Source organism: Podarcis filfolensis, assembly GCF_964270895.1.
Source record: "Podarcis filfolensis genome assembly, chromosome: 1".
NCBI classification, from domain to species: Eukaryota; Metazoa; Chordata; class Lepidosauria; order Squamata; family Lacertidae; genus Podarcis; species Podarcis filfolensis.
The window spans coordinates 45451519-45477326 of NC_139604.1; the positions used below are offsets into that span (position 1 = coordinate 45451519).

At 40.7% G+C, this 25808-nt stretch overlaps 2 protein-coding genes and 2 long non-coding RNA genes across 14 annotated transcripts in view; 3 read left to right on the forward strand and 1 right to left on the reverse strand.

Annotated features, from left to right (window-relative positions):
- Nucleotides 1-549, forward strand: part of ADCY5 (adenylate cyclase 5) — a 179156-nt gene extending 178607 nt beyond the window's left edge. For 3 of the 4 annotated variants that reach the window (XM_083584571.1, XM_083584573.1, XM_083584575.1), the window contains one exon: nucleotides 471-549. Coding sequence is in view for 1 of the 4 variants with exons in the window: in XM_083584572.1 (XP_083440698.1) it covers nucleotides 471-482 (12 nt within the window). In the remaining 3 variants the exon portion in view is untranslated. The remainder of the gene's footprint in view (nucleotides 1-470) is intronic. The other variant, XM_083584572.1, reaches the window with a different exon arrangement.
- SEC22A (SEC22 homolog A, vesicle trafficking protein) lies at nucleotides 370-23864 on the reverse strand. Of its 8 annotated transcripts, none has more exons than XR_014541519.1 (8): nucleotides 23776-23864; nucleotides 12522-12725; nucleotides 10091-10254; nucleotides 8879-9073; nucleotides 6713-6831; nucleotides 4312-4377; nucleotides 1570-2991; nucleotides 370-1502 (listed from the first exon to the last, which is right to left on the reverse strand). XR_014541519.1 is itself a non-coding variant. In XM_083585882.1 (7 exons), exons 2-7 carry the CDS (start codon nucleotides 12701-12703, stop codon nucleotides 2791-2793), a joined length of 927 nt encoding a protein of 308 aa, XP_083442008.1. In that variant the 5' UTR covers nucleotides 12704-12725; nucleotides 23776-23796; the 3' UTR covers nucleotides 370-2790. The 8 variants fall into 8 exon arrangements, 4 of the variants coding, with proteins under 4 accessions (XP_083442008.1, XP_083442009.1, XP_083442006.1 ...); XR_014541520.1 differs by lacking the exon at nucleotides 23776-23864 and adding an exon at nucleotides 21656-21795 and having other exon boundaries at nucleotides 1570-2838; XR_014541521.1 differs by lacking the exon at nucleotides 23776-23864 and adding an exon at nucleotides 21656-21795.
- Nucleotides 3046-6250, forward strand: LOC310749462. Its single transcript, XR_014541640.1, has 2 exons — nucleotides 3046-3114; nucleotides 5205-6250. It is a non-coding gene; the product is annotated as an uncharacterized lncRNA (long non-coding RNA).
- LOC310749382 lies at nucleotides 21856-25045 on the forward strand. Its single transcript, XR_014541593.1, has 3 exons — nucleotides 21856-21994; nucleotides 23820-23994; nucleotides 24756-25045. It is a non-coding gene; the product is annotated as an uncharacterized lncRNA (long non-coding RNA).
- Nucleotides 25046-25808: the final 763 nt, after the last annotated feature.

Genomic DNA, 25808 nt, shown 5'->3' on the forward strand with positions numbered 1-25808 from the left:
ATTCTGCTAGCTTTTCACCCTTGGATTGTGTGCCTGCAATATGCATCTGTAAGCATACTTTATGTCAGTGCTTCTAGTCACATGTATGAAATCCAAGATGAAGGCTTACTACTTTTTGGAGAAGTCAGAGCCTCAGCAGAGTTGCATGCCCTGAACATCTTCATGCTCAGCCCTTGGCTATGACTCTTTACAGACATGAAAGTATTTAGGGCAGGCTCCAGTTGCCTATAGTGCTAGCTGTATCCACCACCCCACAGTATATATCATTAATGTCCCAATCTTGAAGTGTTGGCTGTGATAAACACTTTCATTAAAAAAAAAATCCACAAAGACCCCCATGTAAGTTGCAGTGACCTCACTTCAGAAGTCTTGACCATCTTATAGCTGCTTCTGCATTTATTTATACAGCACTTTTATTCTACAAAGCACTTTACATTTTCATTGAAATGATCAGTATTCCCATTTTGCAGCTAGGAAACTGATGCCTAAAGTCATCAAAAGCAGCATCCCATGGCAACCAGAGTGAGTCTTTCCCTCATTTGGCAGGAGTTCCTTTACTTATATTTTAAATTATCATGAAGGTAAAGAAAACATAACATACAAGAACAGCAACTAGACTAGGGCAACTGGAAGACCCAGTTTAGGACTCTTTGTATGCCTATCATGATAAATGAAGAATTTGTGTGTATCGTTATTAACATTTGGGTCTACAACAAATATACTTGGGCTATTTCACACATTACTTGCATGTGGTTTCAAAATAATGCCTGACCTCCAGATCTAGGGCCTGATCTGCCTCTACCCTTCCCCCCAATAAGCTTCATCCATTTTGGCAGCAGTGGCAGAAAGAAAAAAATAGACCTAGCACTACAGTGGGTAGAGCTCACCACTCTGATGTGGGTGCAAATCTCCCTAGCAATCATTTGATGAGCAGGGAGAGGGTGATTAACCCTTCCTCTGCTGATCTATGTAGATGAGGGAGCTCCTATGTGTGCATGCAATGGTTTTGGGTGGCCACTGTCCAGAGGTTAGTCAAGGGTAAAAATTGATGCTGGGACAAAAACAGTCAGCCACTTCTGCGGTACAGCATCTAATTCAAGGGCAGGGGTGTTCCAAGTAGTGCGGGAGTATACTGATTGGGTAGTCTCTGCCCACTCACTATTGTCCTATAAAATAATGCTTTAGAAGTTATTGTAGTGCGTAAAGCAGCTTAGGATTCATAGTAAAACTAAGACTAGACAATCTTATTGTCTACTGAAAAAAACTACCACTTTTGTGTAGGTGACATCTTACAATTAAAGACTAGGAGGATCATAAAACATTAGAGATGTGGTAGGTAGGACAATATAACTTCAGTCTGGCATCATCGCTTTCTTGCTAGAATCTCTACAGAAAGTTTTCACACTGAAAGCTTGTGCCTAGATCAGTGGGAGTAGATTGTTGAGTTTATTAAATGTAAGCATAAACATAGAACAGGCTTCTCTTGAATCTTAAGTTTGTCTCTGGGAGAAAAGCTTCCTCATCTCATGACTGACGTGCATTTAGAATGGCAGTGGATGCTAACAGTACAGATGTCTTGAACCCCCAGCTGCTAAAATCCTCACAAACCCTCAACAACTTTTATCTGGACATGAGGAAACTTCTGCAACTACCTTCATTGTGAAGGCATTTTGTTCTCATGGCTGCTACTTAACATACAGGATGCAATGCAATCCAGCAGGTTTACTTTTCTCATTAATGTGAGATTAGTAGGGTCGTATCCAGTGATAATCCTCAAAATGAGGGAGGCTCATTGAGTCAGCAAAGGTGGCCACCAATGAAATAGGGAAGGAAACATGGGTCCCCCCCCAATCTCCCTCCCTGCAGCTAACCCAAAATCTGCTCCAGAGGGTTAGAGGAGGGTGGAAATGAATAACCATCACCCTCCCTCATTGGTCTGCTGATGGCAGGCTATTTTGGTCCACTGTAGGATTCTGTCAGGTTGCTCACCTCTTCTACAATAGATCTGTTGTTCACAACCAGTACTTTTAATTTCCTTTGTTCCCAGAAGTTTTTCTTAGACAATTAAATTGAAATTAGTAGAAGTTAGGCTCTTTCCTAGATGAGGCTAGTCAATTTCTTTTCATCCTTCAAGCGTTAGAGAAAAGCATTAGAGATTGCTACTGGGGCTGCAGAAGAGAGGTCACTTTCCAAATTTCTTTCAAAGCAAATTACACAGAAAAAGTTGGGGAGGGGTAGAAACAAAGCAATTCAGAATGAGCACTGCACTAGATGGTAGGCCTTTGGGGCCCAGGAACTAATCCCCATGAACAGATGGTTCTGGGTTAGATTTTAATTAAGGAAAATGCAGACACACACCATTAAACTTATGTGCATCCAATAATCTCACATTTAGAAATTCATTCATATTGAACAGTTTGTTAATATGCAACACCATCCTTTTATTTCAGCCTTTTCTACTATCTCACAAAGGCAAACCTGGTATGGGACTGAAGGAATCACTTGATATGCAGAACAAGCTCCTTGCCATTTTCATACTTCTGGATGTGGAATTTTCATGCTGCCCCTCCAAACTTCTCACGTTGCCCTTGAGGTACATTCTCCTGCACAGGGTTTTCATTTGTCCCGCAACAGGGTCCCGAACCATTTCCAGCTCTTCTTTGAAGAAGAATTTCTCTGTCATTAATGCCCTAGACTATGGGAAGCGTCTGTCTTGCAGAAAAGTGTTTCATTCCTGAGAGGAATACTGCTTGGATCAAGTTTGCCTTGAGACTTGCTGGAGGACAACCATCACACATTGTAATCAGGGGCCTTCCCTTGTGGCTGCCTCAATCGGATCTGTAACGTTGAAAAAGCGCTCACAGTCACATGAAAAAAGATCTGCCAGAGGTTGCGTAGTTCATAGAGATACATGTTGCATAGGCAGATTAAGCCAAAACTTAGGAAGGATTTGATGTTCCGCCAGCCTGTGCAATACACAAACAGATAGCACTGCAAAGGGAAAAAAAGTCACAAGCATGTAAGTAACCTGTTGAATTGTCTCATATTTCTATAGCAAGCGGCATCCAGCTAATGTGCCAAGAGACTCCTTTCATACCTTTCCACTCAACAAAGGTAAGAAGGGGAGTGCAAATGTTACCTCCAAAGTGTGAGCTCCCTTGACAAAAGCTATGGCTTTCAATTTAAATCTACCATTTGCTGTGGCATTTTAATATCTTATCAAATTACCGTTGCCCAAAATTTGTGCACTCTAGTAACACCCTACCATAGGTGGAGGTACGATCCAATTTCTGAACATCTGTCCTGGCCAGTTGAAGTCTACACAAGAGTCTTCTATGAGCCATATGAATCTTATATAACCCTTTAAAAATAATAATAAATATTTAAAATAAACAAAATACCACAGCAGCTGAAAGTAAGCTGTCTGTTACCAGCTATTTTGATTAAATATTACCTGAAGCAACAAATATCTCCACTAAGAAGATACAATATGCTCTCTCAGGAAAGTTAGCATAATAAGCTTACCTGTTTACTGCATGGCCATAAAATCATTAATGAAAATACAGAAATTTTCAGCAAGCCTGTGGGTGGCCAGGTACACTGAGCCTCAGGGTCTTAGCCAGGGGCCTCCACCTGGGACCAGGTGCTTTTTTGTTTCAGTTTATAACTTGATTCTAACAATATTCTCACCCTGGGCCTCAGACAAGCTCTGCAAGCTAAGAAATCTTAACCAAAAAATGCAGGCAAAAATCTGTCATTCTGTCCGATAAATTCCAGAATAAAAGCCCAGTTTGATTTAAGTTATGCCTCATCATGGACTAGTTTGTGTGATATTATGAGATAACATCTGTGGGGAGGGGCAGAACACGTTTCACATGCAGGAATTGCCAGATAGGGCTCAGAAAGACTCTGGAAAATCAGGGCCAATCTGTGGATACATTGACTAATAGTCTGATTTGTTATAAGGCAGCTCTATATTTTCAAACAGCTCCACATTAGGCCCAACCACCTTCAGTTTTCCCTGCCCAAAATTCAGATACTTATCTACTGTGACAATGTGGGGGAGTCAAGCCTCTGTTGCAATCCACCAGCTACGTACTTTGTATACTTCAATGCAAATGTCCAGAAAGGCTAAACTAGAGTTGCAGTACAGTTCACTCACTACCAACCGAACTCAGAAGGAAACTTTGAAATAAATCTATTTACACTCATTTAATTTTGGACTCACAAGGTATGATACAACATACCCTAAGTCAGAAAGGGATTACAACTTTTAAAAAATCCTTCAGACTTGTAAGAGGAAGATCCTACCTGATATAAACAAGCTGCCGTGCCGAGGAAAAAGGCAATAACATAGCTGAGGTCCTCTCTGTCGTTCTGGGGAAACAATTGGTGTCCTTATTTAGTAACGGAAGTTGCACAACTGGTCCCAGTGTCAGCCAAGCAGCCAGCACTTGGGTCATGATAAATGCAAGGCAGTAAAACACATTTAACTGAATTGCTTAAGTAGTAATAGCTAAATAGGTATGTCTACATTCATTTAGCAAAAATCAAGTGAGTATTGCCATCTGTTCACCATCAAATTAATGTTATTCTGCATTTACTGAAATTGGTATCTGAAATATTCCCACTGGACCACTTTTTTTCCAATGTACAACAGCTATCATTGGGGGAAAACTCTTCCTCTCTTTAAATGCAGATCAGCAGAGATCTCATTTTAAGAGCAAATGGGGTACATGGGTGACAAGTGCTAAACTCCTCCCCCCCATCCATTTTTTTATCTCCCTGCAGCCTGTCCCCACCAATCGCCAGACTAAGTAGAAACACTTGGAAATAAAAATTCAGGAGACAGACTATGAAGAGGTAAGCTGGTGTAGGGCCTTAGCGTCTTTCACAAATGTGCCCCCTTTTCTCTTAAAACAAGCAAAATGTCCAGCCCATTTTCAGCAATTGCCACAGATCAACATTTAAAGAGACTGATCTGCTGCCATCACATGCATCCACTAGGTGGTGCTCAGCTCCTGCAAAGTAAAAAGTAAACGGGTAATGAAGAAAACCCACAAAGCAGTATTTACACAGATGGCTGCTAAATATTACACGATATACTTTCCTTAAGTTGTAATATCTAACAGTTGTATGAGCAGGAGCTTTGGATCTGGGAGATATGGGTTCCAATGGATTTTGGTTTGTTTCTCACATTACAGAAAACCTGACGTACCAGAACATGTGTGCACATAACAAAAGCAATTGTTACACACAAGCAGCACACTATTTCTTAACTGAAATATGAGTTCCTTATGAGAAAGTGAAAAGACAACAATGGCTGTTGAAGACCGCTTTCAAAAGGAAGAGCAATAAAGACTAGAATTGCATGCAAATCAGAAGGTTCTTCAATGATAATGGGGAAGGTGTAATTTCTAACTGTAATCTGTGGGCAATTATAGAGTACAAGTCAATATAACTTTATGTTACATGCTTAGTGGAATATTGAAAAATGAAACAAGACCTCAAGGACATCTCATTTGTTATAACCGTTGCATGGGTAGTAATAACATTCATTTATTACTTTCGTATTATATTATAATTTAGTATCCTGAGCCAGAAGAGAAATCCAGAATAGTGTGTGCAGTTCAAAATGACTTTTCAAAAGTGTATTTTAAATTTCACTGAAAACATTTACATTTGAACTGAAAAGAAAAGGTGATGCAATTCATCTGAAATGGGACTAGAACTCACACCTGCCAGTTAGCTCAGCTGGTTAGAACATGGAGCTGATAACTCCATAAGGCCCAGCTGCAAATTCCTGCATTGCAGGGGGTTGGCCTAGAATCCTCTGAGTCCCTTCCAACTCTATGATTCTAGGCGCTCCCAATGTGTAGTGCAGTCCTCCAAAACATTTTCCCAGAGTGGAGAACATAGGAAAGAACAGTTTTAACTAGTGCATCCAGAGCTTTAGCTTGGATTGCTGTAAGTGAACAGTAGAACTTCCCAGATCCTTCTCACATCATCTTTGTATGATCCTCTCAATACAGAGAGTATTTGCAGCAATCCTGTGTTCTAAAGGGATTCACTGAGAGAAGGTACTCCATCATGGATTTCCCTGATGCAAGAGAACAGTTCCCTGGCCATGTGGATCAACATCCCCACAGAAAGCTGCTTGTCCCCAAACAACCTGTCACATGATTCAGTGCTATCACACTGAGAGCTTCCTCCACCACCAGCAATGAATGTCATTGACATCCACGGCAGGCAGGCAAACTCACCATGTAAACGGCCCAGAAATGGTGGGGTGGTCAGAAAACACACCAGGGAAAACCTACTTCTGTTGTAAAGTTTAATAGCTAGACCAACTCAAAGAATCTTATTAAAGTCTACATGTGAAACATTCTGGACTTCTCTACTGGCTCAGCTTCCCTACAAAAAAAAGCTAGCGACACAGGTCTGAAACATGTCAGTAACAGAAAGATATATTGCTCCACCAGCTGAGATGTCAAACAGCTTAGCTCAGAAGGACAAACCTAGCTTGCAGGCCATAGTTGCCAGCCCTCTGTGGGAAAAGAGAGGTTTCTCCTTATCCAAACAATATTCAGAGAGTGATTTAACTCTACCACTTATTGCAAGAGCATTTTAAAAAAAGAAATTGATAGGTAGGTCTTCCAAGACTGGGCTTTTGTTTTTCCGTGCTACAAAGTCATAAACATTGCTACAGTACCTGCAGAAGACTCTCTATGGCATGAAAACCACGAATTAAATTCAAAGCCCCACATAAAAGGCTGAGTAGAAAGGAAACAATCCCTGACAAAGTCACAGGTTCCAGTCGCTGGTGAGGGGCTGGAAGGCAGAGGGGAAAAAACACTTATCAATATTTAAAGATGTGTTCCTTAATGTTTGAGCCAAAAATGTTAATGCTATTTTTCAGTGTCTTCCTGCTCAAGATTTTGTAACTTAAATGAGAAAATACTCATAAGCTTAAGAGACTCCCTTTCAATTTATTTTAAACTGAGTACTTGCTTAGAGAATATATAACAGCAAGCTGAAGAAGCATAACTCTCAGAGCACATTGGAAAAAATATATTTTGCATGAGCAAAAACTGAAACTCTCCAAGGCCTGGTTAAAAATAAGTTTTGAACTAATGCACCCAAGTTCTTCAGTATTAGGCTTGGATTGTGGGAGCACAGCTGTAAATCTCCAAAATGCAGAACTAGCTGGTGAAATTAGTCTGCAATTAGCCACTGAGTAGTTAAGCCTCACCCTTGAAATAGGGCTCTCATAGTTTGCTTTTCTGCCCTAAACATGCTTACTCAGAAGTAGGGCTCAATGGTACTTACTTGCAAGTAAGTGCACAGAAGTTGACAGCCTGATCCTTTTCCATATTTTTAATTGACAGCAATGTGGAATATTACAAAAAAATGAAAAGTAATATACCCATAATTGGTATTCTAGGAGGCAATGAATGGGGGTCCTTTCATCTCCTAAAAGTCTTCCAAAAACTATTGTCAGTTTATCCTCCTCCAGCACTTTTAGCCCCTTAATCAGACACTCCTTTGTTTCTCACAAGGAAGTCCAATCAATCCTAATGGACTTCCTCCCAAGTAAATGTACATAGGCTTAGTGCCTTAGTGTATTTGCTAAATGGGGCACTGTGAAGCAGAAGGAGAGGTAGGCTAAGTATGAAAGCTTCTAGCTTCACTGGCAAATCCAGAGAGGGGCCCACTGCACAATTCTCTTACAAACTATACTGACGCTAAAAGATGCGGAGGAGGTGGCCGAAAATAAGCATTTATGCAGACATTCATCGGTGCTACTGGAGAGCCAACGGTACACACAAATGTCTGCCAATTCATAGTGAATGTGTGTACAAGCAGTTACTGTGCTATTCCGCAACAAGTGACAGAAAATGAATATGAAAAAACAGGGCAAAATCCACAGTAGTCTAGGCAACACAGAGAGAGTGACAATGAGGTTACTGAACCATATTTAAATCATTCTGTTTAAATCAGTGAAGTGTAAAGGTGCCAACAATGAAGTTAATGAGCTGGAACATTAATATTGAGAGGGGTGTCATTCCATGTTGTTTGCATTGAACAGCTGCAGCAGAAAAAGGCTCTCCAAAGCAGTTCATAAAGTCAGAGAAAGCACAGCAGCGACAAAGGGAATTTCTCCAGAAGACGAAAACTAGACTGTGTGAGCATCACTGTTTCCAAACTCTGGAAGGAACACACTAATCTGTGCACAGCTTAGTTGTTGTTTGGAAGAAACATGTTTTTTTTTAAATACAGATTTCTATTCTACATGTATTTTACTCTAAAACAAACATGTCGGAATAAACAGATTATATGAGATAACAATTTCCATCAAACCTCAGTGAGCTTCATAGTTAAATAGAGACTGGCTTCCTCCCTACATTCATGTCCATCGTTCTAATCCAGAATCACATATTTTAGAGTCAAGTGAAATTTTGCATTGGCATATTACTTATATTCACAAATTCAAGCTTGTTGATTGTTACAAGAGTGGAATAATATGGTGGAGCCATTAGCAAGACCTCAGATTTAGCAAAATTTTAGGATCAAATGTCATTTGACCTTGAGGGAAACAATGGGACCTTTCCTCCCACTGCAAACTGAAGGTGCTGTGTTGTGGGTGGGAGAGATTCTAATCAGGAAAGCAGCAGGGGCAAAGGGTTAAAGTAGTCTCTCCATGCCACAGCCCTGATCCGGAATAGGCCCATTGCAATGGCCATTTATTTTACTTTAAGACAGGCTAAACAACAAGAATGACATCTAGTTTGGTCCCAAGCTTTACAAGACTGGTATAAGCAAATTGCTCTAGTTTTGAAGCTTCCAAGCAAAATTATGTTTAAGGAAACAAACTCACCTGTAGATATTTTCCCAGTACCTTTGTATTCTGGAAGAGGTACATGTGGATACCCATTGGCTGAACCCAATTCAGACAAGGAAATTTGATAAGGTGGTCTCAGCCTGATTTCTGTCTGCATGTCAGCAAGGTTTATCTTTGTTGACAGAGACCGTGGGTTGTTATATCTCTGCTTGGTTCTCTGAATGAAATTATCTGTGTAAAATTAAAACAAAACCCCCTTAGACATATGTTAATAAAATCATCTGAGACCCCATGGCTTTATGGGCAATCTAAGTCTCTGAGACACATTTAAATTCATTATTTGGAATTCTTACATCCATTGTGGAAGGTTTTAATATTGTTGCTACTTTATAACTAATATATCATGGGCTAATTAATTTTGCAGCACCAAAAAATTAAGCGCTAGGAATCTAATTATAAATAAACTAATGACTCATGCACTGACAAGCCTGAAAGTAGGGCTAATATAATTAATGAATTGCATTTTGTTTAGCTTTTCATGCAATTCAGAATATATTCTTACAAAATAAAACAAGAGCTTGTTCTGAAAACAAGCCTGTTTTACTTCGACATACATAATATGAGAATTAACAGCATCCATAATGATGAACTTTCTTTCCCAACAAAAGCATACGACTATACAGATGTAAGAGCAAAATACGTGCTTAAAGGGGAAAGCCCACAGGCTTCTTCATTTTCGACATATTCTTAGGGCATCTGGAATCTAAGAAATTGGGGGAATCCCCAGCACAGCACACAGGGGGAGGAGAGGTGGGACTGTTGCATCTGGCAAGCTGAAATGCTTGCATACAGAACATATCTCATACATAACACAATGAATTTCACCCTGTGATTCCACACACACACAAAAAAATCCTTCCTGGTTGTGGCATCACCTCTGGCTCCCTTCCTAGGAAGACCTACCTAAACCCACCGCTTCAAAATGTCATTAAACAGGTGAAAGCGCTCTCTCTTTTTTGGAAAGGTGCTGGAAGAATGGACTATATATCATAGTAAAGGTTTGTGGCTCAAACAGTGGTTATGTTTAGATTTTAACTGCTAATTTTATCGTGTCAGCTGAGTAATAATAATAAAAAAGCTTTTTGTAAGCCACCTCGAACACTTTAGGGTGGAAAGATATGTTACAGTTATATATATATAAGATCTAAAACAAGTCCATCATTAAAGAAAGTGGTGAATTCTCTTTACCGAACTCAATGAAACAGTATGGTCTAACAGCTGTATTTGTCTTCATCATGTTGTATGTGGTGATGAACTCCTTTTGAAGCTCATCCAGGAAACAGAAGGCCAGGACACTGGGGTAATTTTCAGTGCAGAGCATCATGTAACTCACTCCCAAGGAACTAATAAAACTACAAAACAGAACAAAAACATTTTAAAATGTGTTTAATGTTTCAGAATTAAATTCATGCATCTACAGCTTGACTAGAGCAGCTCTCTGCTGTAAGAACAAGAAAAATGGCTCTGAGTGTAATGAAAGCATCAATATTCATGAGAAATTGTAACATTGTTTTCAAGAGGAAAAGGTCCCGGGTGTGTCCCACCACAAGTAAAAAGCAGAAGAGTACGAGGATTTTTCCTCTCTACAGTGGGAAGAAGGAAACAGATCAAAGAGGGCCTTCCCATCTTTAACCTCTGAATGTTTTAATTTTTGGTTGTGCATAAAAGGACATCTTCATTCCAAAACCCAAAACAAAAAAGCTCTTCAGAATTATCTTTATGAGCCAGAGAATGAAATCCTGCCCTAGCAATGATGCTTCTTCGTCAGTATTCAGTGATCGCATTAAAGGAACTCATCAGAAGCTGGAAAACTCCCCAGATCTAATTGAAATTCTGGCATATGCTTACACTCTTTATTTATTAAACATTCTGTTAAAACACTGCATTAGTTCATCATTCCTTGTGCAATTCAAAACAATAATTCTAGGACAATTTTAGGTACATACTGTACATCTGACACTTTAAAAATAATTAGACTGATATACTGATATACTAAACACCAGAGATTTATCAAGAGTTCTTAGGGAAGTTTGTTTATAAAGGTCAGTGCCAGAAATGTACACATCAGATAATAATACGAATTATATAATTTTGAACTGTGAATATTGATTCTCTCCCCAACTCCATTTGCATCTACTTACAAATAATTCATTCCCCATTTGGTCTAGGGCTCACTTAATTATTAAGATCATGAAACACACACACTGTAGCACACACACAAATAAACCATTCCAAAGTATAGTTTTGGTACAAGAAAAATGAAGGCAATGAGAAAGGTTTGAAATTTATGTTTTCAGCTTAAAGATACACATGGTTTTATGGCTGCTGTACACTGCTGTAATTTAATCCAGATAAACATAGTCCATCTAGGTGTGCATAAGGCATGCTGGGTTTTTCTATAACCTATTGGACAAAAAGAAAAAGCACTGCCAACAAACTCAGGGTCTTAGACACAAAATATATTGAAGTCTGTAGGAAAATGAAAGAAAAACTATAGGCAGGAGTGACCCAACACTCTCAGCAGGTGAAGTCCCAACTGATATGCTTCAAAAACTAAAGGTAAACAACCAATGGAACAAAATGGCATAATGTGCTATGACATCACACTACTGCTCCCACCATGTGTTCACAGCATATTTTGCCCCATTAGATTCATTTCATAAACACTTCAAAGGAAAAGCATCTCTGTTTCCAGAAGGGTAGTCCAAGGCTTGGCTGCCTATGATATACTAGGGTTTATGTCAGACCACTATATCAAGATAATCACTTGATTTGCCTTGTGATTAGTCTGCCGTTATATGCCTTATATATCCACCCACATGGTTCAGCCTGGACACTGAGATCCAGCACCGAGGGCCTTCTGGCAGTTCTCTCACTGCAAGAAGTGAAGCAACAGGGAACCAGGCAGAGGGCCTTCTTGGTAGTGGCTCCCACCCTGTGAAATGCCCTCCCACCAGATGTCAAGAAGATGAGTAATTATATATCTTTTAGGAGACATCTGAAGGCAGCTCTTTCAGGTCTAATGTTTTCCTATGTTTTTATATGTGCTGGAAGCCCCCCAGAGGGGCGGGGACAACCCAGTAAGATAGGTGGGATGAAAATTATTGTTATTGTTATTATTAAGCAATACTGAAACTATTTATTTTACTGTATAACAATTAAAATTTCATTACAATTAAAAACTGGGGAGCATTGAAGAGCTACATAAAACAGATTCTCCTCTCCCCACAAAAATGGGGATCCGAACAGACAAATTTAAAATAACTAGAAGACTGGCAGAAGAAAAATGTCTTAACCTCTTGTTTTAAAGATATCAGATATGGGGCCAGTCTAACCTTCTTTGGGAGGGAGTTCCACAGTTGAGATGCTGCCACCAAAAAGGCCCTGTCTCATGGCAGTGGAATGCAAAACAGGATCTCTGAGGATTACCACAATTTATGTGTGTACATATATGAGGAATGAAGCAGTTGTACAAATGCCTTCATACTTAAGATTTATGAAAATACATCAGCACTTAAAGCTAACCTAGTTCCCCCCCAAAGCAAATAGTTGTTTCACTCCCTATTATAGCAGCCAACAGTTGTATATGAAACAAGATAAAATCCCAGATAAAACTTACTTTAGGTTATACAGTCCTGCATGAAGTGTGCATCTATCAGGAAGCTGAGAAAGTCTCTTTGCAATAGTTTTGAAGTATTTTTGGCACTCCTGCACACCAACGTTTTGCTCATAATCAGTAGAAGCAGATAGAGGGAGTCCATCTCTCACACGGACCACCGAGGCAGACAGGATCATGGACATTGCCAGCAGGCACAAGGAAAATCTGAAACAGAACATACATATAGAGTTTGATTTACCTTTGCTTTCATTCACTACATTTCCAGTAAGTGTATTTCAGGGTTCTAGTAAAATCCCTGGTTCAACCTCTGAGAATATCCCATATGAAACTCTGGAGTGCCACAACCAGACAGTGTACTGTACACAAAACTGAGCTAGTTGGATCTGACTTCCTATGCACCTAATCCTATTTCTTATATTCATATGGCATTTAGCAAACCATCACAAAAGTAATTCTGTCACCACAACTGGGGGAAGAAGAGCAGTCACAAATTGTTCCAACCACAAAACTGCATCACCACTGAAATATATATAAGTGGGCCCTGCAACAAAATGTTGTAAAATGTTTCTGTACAATATTCCAGCCAGCCATAGCCTCATCCAGGCTGCTCTGTTCTGTTTCACCCACTTTTCCATTCACTCACTCAATGAGTGACCACTAAGCATATTCAGCCTTAACTGAACTGTTTTGTGGAGACCGAATGGTCCCTAAGAATTTTTTGCTAACATTGGGGTTCTCCTGAACATGCTGGTGCCTCCCCTCCTGTTTCACAGTGTCCTTGCTTTGGCTGTCATCCTGCTTGCATTCATTTATAACTCCTGCAACAAATATTGCAGTGTGGAGTGCTCTTGTTCAGAGTTCTAGCCAGCCAATCAATCATGGCCTATTCCAGAACAGTCCTTTCCATTTCCCCTCTGCACTAGTTTGCATTCCCCACCTCCAGCAGTCAACCAGCATCGCATGGTACACTGAGCTGACTTAGCCTCCCTCCTTTAAACACAGAGCCTGCCAATACCTTCCTCTTTTGCTTTTGGGGGCTACATAAGTTGGAGAATGAGTTTGCTCTTAGCATATGGGATTTGCTCCTAGCTGGATATTATTCCTAGCTGCGAGATATATGATATTTCATAATATGTGGAAAACAGGAAGAGCTTATTAAAACATTCATAATGCAGAAGGTATCTCTAGTAATAACTCATAGCAGGCATTTAAAATGCCTACTAGGCAGTCTTTTTGTAAAATATCCCAAACTGTAATTAAGAAACACTCAAGTTTCTCTTTAAAGTACTCATAAAACTAGGAGAGCATTGTGAAACTTACCAAACAGAATGCTTTTGGTATCTACAGACTCCCACAATTCCACTTGGGCACCACCCTAAAGTCAGTCAACCTGGAGAGCTGGGCAAGGATTATCACAGTTTGTGAATTGTCATCTGCACTGCTTCCCAGCTCCAGGGTTGCATGCTGTTCCCTGAAGATGCTGCAAGTACATTAAAGCAGCAGCACTCAAGTACACTCAACCGCATGTACATTTCTCTTTTCCCTTGGGAAGGCCAGTGGGTGGAAGACAGATGTCAGCTGGAAAGAAGGTGGCAGATGAATGATAGGCAGGGAGTGGGCAACTAATTTTTTTGACATAGCTGCCAAGCCAGCCCAAAATTGTAGATCAAATGCAAATATGTCACTTATTCACTGAATAACATAGTCTGCCTGCCCAATTTCTTATGCATAACGGTACAAAACACTGCCCTAAGAATGAATAGTAGCAAGTTACTTTTAAATGCCATTAATGAAACAAAGCCACATTTAGCTCAAACCACAGCTCACAAACCCACTTTTAACAATGGTTAGTGCCAAGCCAGTTTGCAACCATGGTTAGAAACATATTTGCAAATTGCAGTTTGATACAGTACAGATGTAACATGGGTTAAGCTTTGAAAATGAAAGGGAGAGGAAAATTCGCATACAAGAGGAGAAAGTTGTGTCTGAACCTGTGGGGCACGCATAAATTCTTAACCATTATGAATGATTAAGAAGCATTATGAATGTGCCAGCCAAAGTGTTTTTGTCAGCTTTTTTAAAGAAAACAATGGTTGCACATGGAGAGAGATGCAACTGGAAGTACCAGTGTATCTGTTCCTCGAAAACAAACTAAAGAAAATCCTCACAACACTAAATAGGTTCACAGAATCTATGCTTAAAGTATGGAAGGAGAAAGCAGGTAAAGTGCCCCCAACCCCATTAACCCCCTTGCCCACCACCCACTATTCCACCAAGCAACCCACAGCATCCAAACAAAAACATGGCAAGTCAAAGGTTTACACAGCCTAACAGACTTCTACAAAAATGACAAACCCATACTAACACAAAAAATAAAAGACAAACTAGGGAAAACTAGGTGTCCCCTAGTTTGTATACCCTGGCTGACCCAACACCAACTGCACACCTTCTTAAATAACCCAGCAGTCAAAGGACTCTGAACACCTTCGATAAACTTCTAACAGAGGGACACAGCAAGGGGATGGAATCCACAATATACAAACTACTACTAAAACCCTACAAAACTGTGTTCAAAACTCTGTTTAAACTATGGTCTAAACCATCCTTTAAGTCCATCTCAACCAAAAGAAGAGAACTGACTTTGAAACTAATTTATAGATGGTACCTAACACCTCGGGATGCGGGTGGCACTGTGGGTTAAACCACAGAGCCTAGGGCTTGCTGATCAGAAGGTCGGCAGTTCGAATCCCCGTGACGGGGTGAACTCCCGCTGCTCGGTCCCTGCTCCTGCCAACCTAGCAGTTCGAAAGCATGAAGTGCAACTAGATAAAAATCTTCTCTGGCGGGAAGGTAAACGGCGTTTCTGTGCACTGCTCTGATTCGCCAGAAGTGGCTTAGTCATGCTGGCTACATGACCTGGAAGCTGTACGCTGGCTCCCTCGGCCAATAAAGCGAGATGAGCGCCGCAACCCCAGAGTCGTCCGCGACTGGACCTAATGGTCAGGGGTCCCTTTACCTCTACCTTTAACACCTTGGAAGCTGGTGCTGATACACCCAGGAAGCTCACCTAAATGCTGGAGAGGCTGCACCACTACAGGCACATACCTCTGAAAACACAGACGTTGTATGTACCCTTGTTAACCATTAAAATCCTTTAATAAAAACAATTTTTAAAAGGCAATGTAATGGTGTGTTCTGTAAGACACTAGAACTAGACTGGTTTTGTTCATGAGGCTAAAATAGTTTAACTGCACATCTGTCAGTTTAAATGGCCTGTAATTCAGATGCAACATGTGTTCCAACAGTTCACTTACAAGATTGCATACCGTATAAACAAATTTCCTACAATAAAAAAGTCCATGGGTTCAGTCTTAATACTATTCTAACTAGAAAGAGATTTTTCCTCCTATCCTTATCCAAATTTCCATAAATCAAAATTAATCTTACATGAGAAAACAAAGTATAATTCTGGTGACCTTATTATATAATGCAATTTCTGTTATTTTGAAACAATTCTGCAACGTATAAAGCTAGTACAGAATCTCCTTTTCTCTCAGTAGGTTTTTGTATTTTAGGACCAGAGATACAAAAAAAAAAAAAATCCCAAATACTAGGGAACTGGAGGTGGTTAGAGCTTCACAGGACTAGATCTATTTTACAAAATCTTCCCTAAATCCTGGATAAACAGCATTCATTTCCTTTGAACTCCTATTTATGCAAAGGCAAATTAGTCACTCTTCCAAAAGATAAGCCTCCCTAAAACCGGCAAGCTGTTTTCCATGCATTACCAGATGATAGTAGCACAAAGCTGTATTTAGCTACAGCCCTATCTCATATCATTAGTCAAAGGGGTTCTAAGTGAAACCGTGCTCATACCTCATTGCATGATATAAAATGTGCTTGTGGATTAAATTCGCCTGTGAGCTGCTCCTCTATTATGTATATCATTTGAGAATGCTATTATCCTGTTCTCTCCATTCTTACATCTTGCACTTTTAGAAATACTCTGGTTGCTTCCAGATGAACTGTTTATTGAGCATTTATCCTTATTAATATGCACAAAGATTGTGGGGAGGTTAGAAGATGTTGGCTACTTACCGAGCATTCATTTTGATTAATATACGGGGAAGTTACATGACGTCAAGCAATCATCATTCCCCACTTTCCAGTGCATCCAATCACTTTCCTTATTGTGAAATGTCTGATTTGAGGGAAAGAGTGGGTTTGCCGTGCAAGAGTCCTCATCAACTTGAATTGCATAACTTGGATTTGCCAGTGTGTGAAATAATAGCAACAGTTTAAAAAGCTCCCTCTGAGACAGACTACCATATGCGCTGCTACCCACAAGTAGAGCTCCTATGTGTATAATCATCCCCATTTTTTTCTGTGCGGAAGACAGCTCCACTCAAGAGAGTGAGGACATCTTCACAGGCTGCAGCACTCCATATTTGCTTTGGAGCACCACTCCTCAATCACTTGGTCAGTTTCCTTGGCATTACACCTCCAAATGTGTGGCTAAATTGGCCTCTGCTCAGGGATAAACTATGCAATGTTAAATGTGTGTCTGACTTAAACTTCTCTTAAAATGTACTAACCATCCACTTGGGAGGGGACTGAAAATCACTGGGATCACAGCAGATGTGGAGCATTCTCCAGATGTGCTCTCTGCATTAAGGGATAGCTCCCAAAGTACCAATGGGAACTTTACAGGTTTTCACGAAATTATTTCCATTGTAACTGCAAGGCAGAAAATGGGTAAACTCTCCCTCCACATCTCCTCCATCCCAATATTTATCAGCCATTCAGCTGCTAATAGCATTTTTTAAAAATCTGTATATTAAAGGCAAAGACTGCCATATCTAGTTTGCCCCTCAGAAAATGAAACATACACAGCAAAGTGTTGAAGCAGCATTGCAAGTTGGTTCAGAGTAAGGGTGGCTTACATATCAGGACAGAAGAGGGTCCGGAAATATATAAATGAGTGATGGGAGACCCTAAAAGTTAAGCTGTCAGTAATCTTACAGAAATATATTTGGGTGAAAATATTTAGTACTCAGACAATTTCAATAAATTACTATCACAGGGTTGTCTAACACTCTAATGGTAGCGAAATAAGTTCAAAGCAAGATGAAAGAAAGGTGGGTTTTGCAGACTGTTGGGGGACATGTGTGTAAGAACAGAAAACTTATTGGTCACACATTCTGCTAATAATATAACAATATACTTAAGCTCATATTTCTCCAAACCAAAAATTAAGTTTAATAACACATTGTGTTCAGTGGGGCCTACTCCCTTGGGAGTGTGTTTAGGATTATGCCTAAAGGTTTTCTGAAACAACTATTCCTGAAAGAAAAGGGCACTGTTACAGCTATACTTTTATTTGCAACGTACTGTACTGGAAAACTAAGGAGACAATTTCTTTTTCCATCTCTGAAAGAATGGTATAGAAAATTATGGGGCAAAGAAACCATGAATAAAATTACATAATATATTTTTGTGTTAGAGAAGAGAAACAAAATTGATGTGTTTGGAGAAGAATGGAAATGGCTTAGAAACTGCTGGAATGCTGAACGAAGTATTATTAAGCAAAATCCTTTTCCTTATTATAAGGTTTCTCCTTTAGTGTCCTTATGTTTATGTTTGAATGATTTTTTTCCTATGTAAATTTGAGATGTGTATGAATACATCCTTTTAAAAACTTTTGGCTTTCTCAGAAACATAATAAATAAAGTAATGGGATGCATGACAATTGCTTTTAAAATAATACTGTGGATAGACAGCCTGTATTATGGTACATAGTGATACACAGAAGGCAGTAAATCATGTGCCAATACTGGCAGATATTACAGTTGTCTGGCTAACATTTTATTATGTTGTTCTTCATAAGCCCACATAGGCAAGTATAATGGCTGAAATCTGTTATTTAATAATGTGTTCAATTGTGTTGACTGGCAGTCCTTTCAGCAACCTAAAAGGGGCTTGCATTAACAACGGACTGTTATGTTATTTTTCATTATTTACAATAAAATAGGCTTGTAATCAGCCACTTGCCTGTTTGCCTCATGGTGACTAAGGGTTGACTCCAAGGTCCCAGCTGAATCTCCATTGCTTTGAAGCTATAACCACAAATGCAGCTGCCATAGCTCTGAACCATATTTTCACTAGGCTATGCTCACGTTTCCAGTCTCAATATTCGTATCTTGAAAGGTGGAAGACAGCCCCATACTTTAAGGCAAGGATAGGGAACCTGTAACTTACTATCCAGATGTTGCAGGACTAGAACTACAGTTGTCCCTGACTGGCTGAGGCTCATGGGAGCTGGTATTCAACAGCATATGGAGGGCTATAGGTTCCCTATCTCTGAGAAACACTGAAGCTAAAATCATATGCACACTTACCTATGAGCAAGTCCCACCTAAAAGTCAGTCATTGTATTGCCAATACAGTGGTACCTCGGGTTACATACGCTCCAGGTTACATACACTTCAGTTACAGACTCTGCTAACCCAGAAATAGTACCTCGGGTTAAGAACTTTGCTTCAGGATGAGAACAGAGATCGTGTGGCAGCGGGAGGCCCCATTAGCTAAAGCGGTGCTTCAGGTTAAGAACAGTTTCAGGTTAAGAACGGACCTCCGAAACAAATTGCGTATGTAACCAGAGGTACCACTGTACAAGTTGGAGCCTGGATAGCTGAAGGAGCATTTGCTTCCATACAGACCTACCATACTTGTTTGTAAAGATCATCAAAGGAGGCTCTCTAATGGTGTCACCACTGGCTGTGGCACAGAATGCGGGAACCTAAGCAAGGGCCTTTCTTGTGGTTGCATCCGTTTCACAGAACTCCTTCTGCTTTGAAATATGCTTGGTGCAGATTGTGCTGGATTTCAACACCTGCTTCAGACTTAGCTCTTTACCTCAACTTTTGCTATTATTATTTCATTTTAGTAACTGCTTGCTACGTAAGGACTTCCTAAGCAACTTGCAAAATTTTAAGAGCATAAACATAAAGCAGAGCATAAAATAAGGAAAAGTAACAATACATAACAATTAAAGAACCCTATATTCCATAAATCAGACCCAGCTTGAAATAGTATTTATTGCTGGCTGCAGTGGGTATAATTTTATAATGGTTTTAATATGTATTTTATCCTATTACATTTTGTGAACCACTCTGGTTTTACTTAGCTGAAAACCAATGTATAAATAGCTTTAAATAAACTAACAAACTCATTCTTTGGGACTTCCTTCTGAGTACATATACAAAGGATTACACTTAAAATCAAACTACATTTAGCAATCCCACTGACAGTCAATAAAATTTCAAAGGAGTCAAATGAAAAGTTTTTTATAGGACAAGATAACAATGAATCTCATGTAAACCACTGAAGGAGGAAAAATTATTTCACTTTAACACCATTTTTAACACTGCAGCACCATTTATTTGCAACAACATGTAAGAAATAGAGTGATCTCTCCTTGATTGAACAACTTCCTCTTAGCAAACTTAAAGGAATACACTTGTAGCTTTTTGAGTTAACACTATAGAATACTGTTACCATTTGAAGAGAGTTGCATTAATGTAACCTCAGGGATACACAGCTCAGAGTACCATATGGCCAAATCAGTAATTACCACAGTATTATTACATTCATTAAGCAATAACAGCATGCTCAAGAAGCTGAGGCCTAACCCACAGCGGTAAGGAAGAACTTCCTGGCATGTACTCCCTCAGGATGTGGTGGACTCTCCTTCATTTCAGGTTTTTAAACAGAGGCTGGATGGCTATCCATTAGGGATTCTTTAGATGTGATTCCTGCATTGCAGGGGGTTGGACTAAATGACCCTTGGGGTGCCTTCTAACTCTGCAGTTCTATAATTCTATGATTCTACTGTACCTTTGGGACGCGGGTGGCGCTGTGGTCTAAACCACAGAGCCTAGGGCTTGCCAATCAGAAGGTCGGCGGTTTGAATCCCCACAATGAGGGGATGAGCTCCCATTGCTCGGTCCCTGCTCCTGCCAACCTAGCAGTTCAAAAGCATTTCAAAGTGCAAGTAGATAAATAGGTACCTCTCCAGCGGGAAGGTAAATGGCGTTTCCGTGTGCTGCTCTGGTTTGCCAGAAGCGGCTTAGTCATGCTGGCCACATGACCCGGAAGCTGTCTGCGGACAAACGCCAGCTCCCTCGGCCTATAGAGCGAGATGAGCGCGCAACCCCAGAGTCGTCTGTGACTGGACCTTACGGTCAGAGGTCCCTTTACCTTTACTGTACCTTTACTAACCACTTAATAACTTGCCACAACCATATCTACAACAATTGCCCTAAAACGTCACAGCATTTCCCCCCCAGTATCATATTAGGGAAGGCTGAGGGAAGGGTTCCCTCACCCCCTTTTATTTCAATAAATCATAAAGCAACAAACAGTCTCATTAAATCCCCCACTAGAAGCACCCTGCATGGAAGGGCAAGGGGGGGGCAAAGGGCACCCTTCTTTTCCACAACTACCAAGAGGCCTTGCACTCAGAAATGCAGTTTTTAGTGGTAGGCCTAAAATCCTAAATATACATCCCTTCCCAAAGCTCATTATGCGAGAGCACTTCCTTCTCCAAATCCTCCCCAATACGCCTTTTGCCAAAACCCTAGAGGGGGGTATGCGAATCACAAACACACACCCAGCTACATTAGCTCAGGTATTTAAGGGCAGAGTCACTCCCTCTCCCCCCCCCCGCCTTGCCCTCTGGCACAGTTACAGTGCCTTGAATTGCTGCATGGCGGGCAAAACATCCAACAGCTGCAGCGTTTCCCTCCCACCCCTAGAGAGAAAACTTCCCCTGGTGAACTTCCACCTGGTCAAGGGGCTCTTGAGGCACAGAAACGCCACAAGAGAAGACGAAGCAGCAGCAACTGGAGGCCGCAGAGGTTCCCCTCCCAGGTCTCGAGGACCGTGCCAAAGGGCGCAGCTGTGGGGGACGTCCCTGGGGAGGGAGCCCTATGCCTGCTCCCTCCTCCACAGGAAGGGCGCACCTTCGCCCAGGCCCACAAAGACAGGGCCCGCGCTCCTACGCGCAAGCTGGCTCAGTTGCTAGGCAACCACTCGGGGCTGCAGCGAGCGCGCGGAGAGGGAATCGGAATTACCTTGCTTAATCGACCCGGCAGCATCCGTAGCCGGATCGCGGCTCCACAGCCTCGCGCATAGCGTTCTTGGGCGTCTTGACACGTCACACTCAACAGCGCTCGCTTGTAGAATGCGACGTCACATGACGGCGCGTAAAAGTCGCCATTGCTCTGCGGGGGTAAGGAGGGGAAGGCGTAGCTTAAGCCGCCATTGCTTTGTGGGGATATATGGCTGCGGGAGCAGCCATTGGTCTACGCAGTCGCGGGTGTGGTCTGAATCTGCCTATGGGAATAATGGTGGAACGGCGCAATACTGCTCAGAGGTAAAGACCTACTGAATTCAGCGGGGCTTGCTCCCAAGTAAGTGGTGCCGCTGGCTAATTAAATTGCCGAATACCTTAAAAAAACAACCCCGCCCGAGAATTTGTATAATCCAAACCATGATTTTGGGAGGTTGAAACAAAAACGGTACATCTGGATTTGAAACTAGGAGGGATATTAATTGGTTATAATCGTATTGTCTTTATTAGGAACTAGCGCCTTTTGAGGTTTCGGGGTTTACATGGCAATTGTAAATCGAAAGATCCCAAAAGAAATAAATAAACTACTGTATACAGTTAACTGGATATTGATTAGTACTTTCTAAAATAGTAAAATATAATTTGAGGTGTTGCACAGTGGTATATGGATTTTTTTTAAAAAAAAAAATTGTAATTGACCTAGAATATGAGCAGATAATGTCATTTTAATAAACTTTCATGCCCGCTCAAAAATGCCTTTAAACCACCTTAACATCTTAATTCTCTTTGAATAATCGACACCGGTGGAAATGAGCCAAGATGGTTCTGTTCATAAACTTCCTGCAATATATGTAATGACATGTCTTCCTCCAACACTGTGTTCTCAAAATATTGTCTGTGGAAATGAGGGCAAGCGGCCTTTAAAGGTATGCTAGGATCCCAACCTGAACTGAAGAATGCACATCTACGGTATTCCTTCATTCTAAGTGTGTGGAGACAGGAAAGGTAAGGTATTCTGTATATATGCCCAGAAGTACTCACTATATTTATTTCTGTGGCTATACATGGACAAGTCTGAGGGCTAAGGCTATGGGGCCAAAGCCAATACTATCTGCAAGAGATTATTTCCCCCTACATCACTGCAGTGATAGTCCTTTCAATACTGTTTGATAGTTATTATATTAGCTTTATGATTGCTGAGCCTAATATATAAACCACAGGCACATGACTTATAAACTTTTCTTTATTAAATCTGAGTGGTATCTCCACAAATCTAAAAGCCTAACAGTCTGGTTAAGGGTTTATGGAGAGCATCAGGATACCTACAGACATATTTAAAAACTGGCGTCATGGCACAAATTTCCCATTGGGGTGTGTCTGCTTTCTTTTTATGTTGGGATACTATGGACAGACGTAAAGGTAAAGGGACCCCTGACCATTAGGTCCAGTCGTGGCCGACTCTGGGGTTGCGGTGCTCATCTCGCTTTACTGGCCGAGGGAGCCAGCGTACAGCTTCCGGGTCATGTGGCCAGCATGACTAAGCCGCTTCTGGCGAACCAGAGCAGCGCACGGAAACACCATTTACCTTCCCGCCGGAGCGGTACCTGTTTATCTACTTGCACTTTGATGTGACTCTTCACTTGCTTTTTTTTTGTTTTTTGTAAAGCCAATCTTTTTTTTAAAAAGCTGAAAAATTTAAAAGGGGAATAAGTGGCCTCACGATGTTGTAAGCAGCTAGCCAACACAGCACAGCCAGGTTCAGCTACAGTCAGGATGGTTTTTCCTTAAGGAAAAGGTGAACAAAAACTGATGAATACTCATCCACAGCGGACTCACAACTCAAGTTACAGGTATCTGGATGCACACTTAGGCTGCAATCCTAAATGCACTTGCTGCAGAGTAAGTCCCACTGAACATTCTGGGACTTACTTCCAAGTAAGCATCAATAGGGATGTCAGTAGATGACCCATTCCCACCTGCTTTTTATCCTTTCTGTGATAATTTCCGAAGTAAAATTCAAAGACAGTGGTAGGATTTCCCTATATAATACACTGGGAGAACAGAAAAACCTAAGGATGAGATGTATGACAATACTTTTCTTCAAATATTTTCAATATGTACCTGTTTGTATTGATTTTCTGTACATGTTTGTATTGCTTTCAAAGCACCAAGGTTGATGTGTGCTGTGGCTCACCAAGAAGAAGAGTGTACAACCTGCAGAAAAATTGACAAACTGTCAGGTTCCTGTTGGGGAGGAGGAAGGGGCAGCCTTGCCAGCATTTGCCATCTTTTAAGAATAAAAACTACATATGTGCTGCTTTGGTAAGAGTGATATAGCAGGTGAGTGCTCAACATTATACTCCCCCTGAAAGAAAGCGAATCTTTAATATGCACGTGTAGCTAAGGCAATTAGCTCATGTAAACACATCATCATGTATGTCATGATTTTGTACATCTTTTAAAAGTCGAAAAGCCTAAAATTATGCTAAATTGTGTTTCTGCTGTTTAAACATGCTTTTTATATATATCAAGTATGTTTAAAGTAATATTCCTCCAAATGTCTGAAAAAAAGTATGTAACAAAATTTTGCATACAGAAGAGGAACCACAGGAAAATAATCAGTCCATTGATATCTATATTTTTTTAAGTATCATGACAAACTCATTATTTTATGGTGTATAATCTGTTATTTTCAAACATCGAAACTGCTGCTCAGCACCACTGAAGTCAGTGGGAAATTTGCCAGCAACATCAACGTATAGCAGCTTCTATATAAACCAAGCAACCAGATATTTTAGGGTGTTAAATGTGCCAAATATACCCAGAATTAATTATTTGGCAACAGCCTCGCAGGTGAACTATGCAGACATTTTTATTCTGAATGGAACAGATCTGACCAAAGATCACAGTTAAAATGGAAACGGTTTTACCACCAATTATGATTGTTGTGAATTCCTCATTTCTAATATGGAGCTATTTGCTTGTTTGTAAATGCCTAGAATAATTTTTCTTTAAACATTATATAAACTTCATATATAATCATCTTTGGAAGAGAAGTCTGAGAATCTGTACTAATTACAGTGATGTTTTTTCTTATACAGACAGTTGTCCTTGGGGAGTGGAGCTCGACCACCTAATACATCTCACAAAGGCCGACAAACAATCTTCAGTTCTCAGTTAACTCCCCATCATAACTGAGCTGCACTAGATTTGAACTGACAACTTTGAAGAAGGATTCTCCATATCCAATTACCCAGGTCCCTGATGAGCTCAATGTTTATCTGAAAGCTCTGCCTTCTGAAGTGTGATGAGAGGATTCTTCCCTCCCATCTTCAGCTGGGTTGCAACTTGCCTGCACTCCCTTCTATCAAATAAAACTTTTATTCCATTACTCCTCATCTCATTTCTGGCCTTTTTGTTCTCACAGGAGACCGTTGCCTGCTTAATTTCTCCCTCCATCTAAATTAGTGTTTGGCCATGTAATTGAATATATTTAATTGTAGAAGGAATTTTGGCTATTTGCTGATTATATTAAAAGGACTGAGAGCTACATTCAGCTCATCAAGCTAGGCTGAGCTAGAGTTGAACCCTGGGGACCCCCTGATGGCTGTCAACAACACAGACAAAGCCCTTCAAGGTTCTGCTTCCTGCCCTGTTACGAAAGAGGAAGGCAGCTGACATTAGGCTGGACTGGCAGGGAAACAAATCTCAATGGGGCTGGCTTTCCTACCTCAAGGGCTGGCAGCAGGAATGGAAGGAAAAGGCCAGTCACATGTCCATAGAAGAATGGAATAAAATTCCCTGTCACTAAGCTATTGCGGCTCTCTTTCCTTCTTCCTTACAAGTCTCCTGCCTTCACCTAGAGCCCTCCAGGTGTTGTCAGATTCTAGCCCCATCATCCCGACCATTAGGCTATGCTGTCTAAGGCTGATGGGAGTTGGAGTTCATAGGGCTACAACAGGCATAGGTAAACTTGGCCCTCCAGATGTTTTGGGACTACAACTCCCACCATCCCTAGCTAACAGGACCAGAGAACTCGGACCTTCTATTCCCCTTTCAGCACCTTTAACACTTCCCAGGATCCTTTGGGGAAAGCCATGACTGTTTCAAGAGGTACAGTACTATCTTCTATATATGGTGCGGATGTGGCCCTA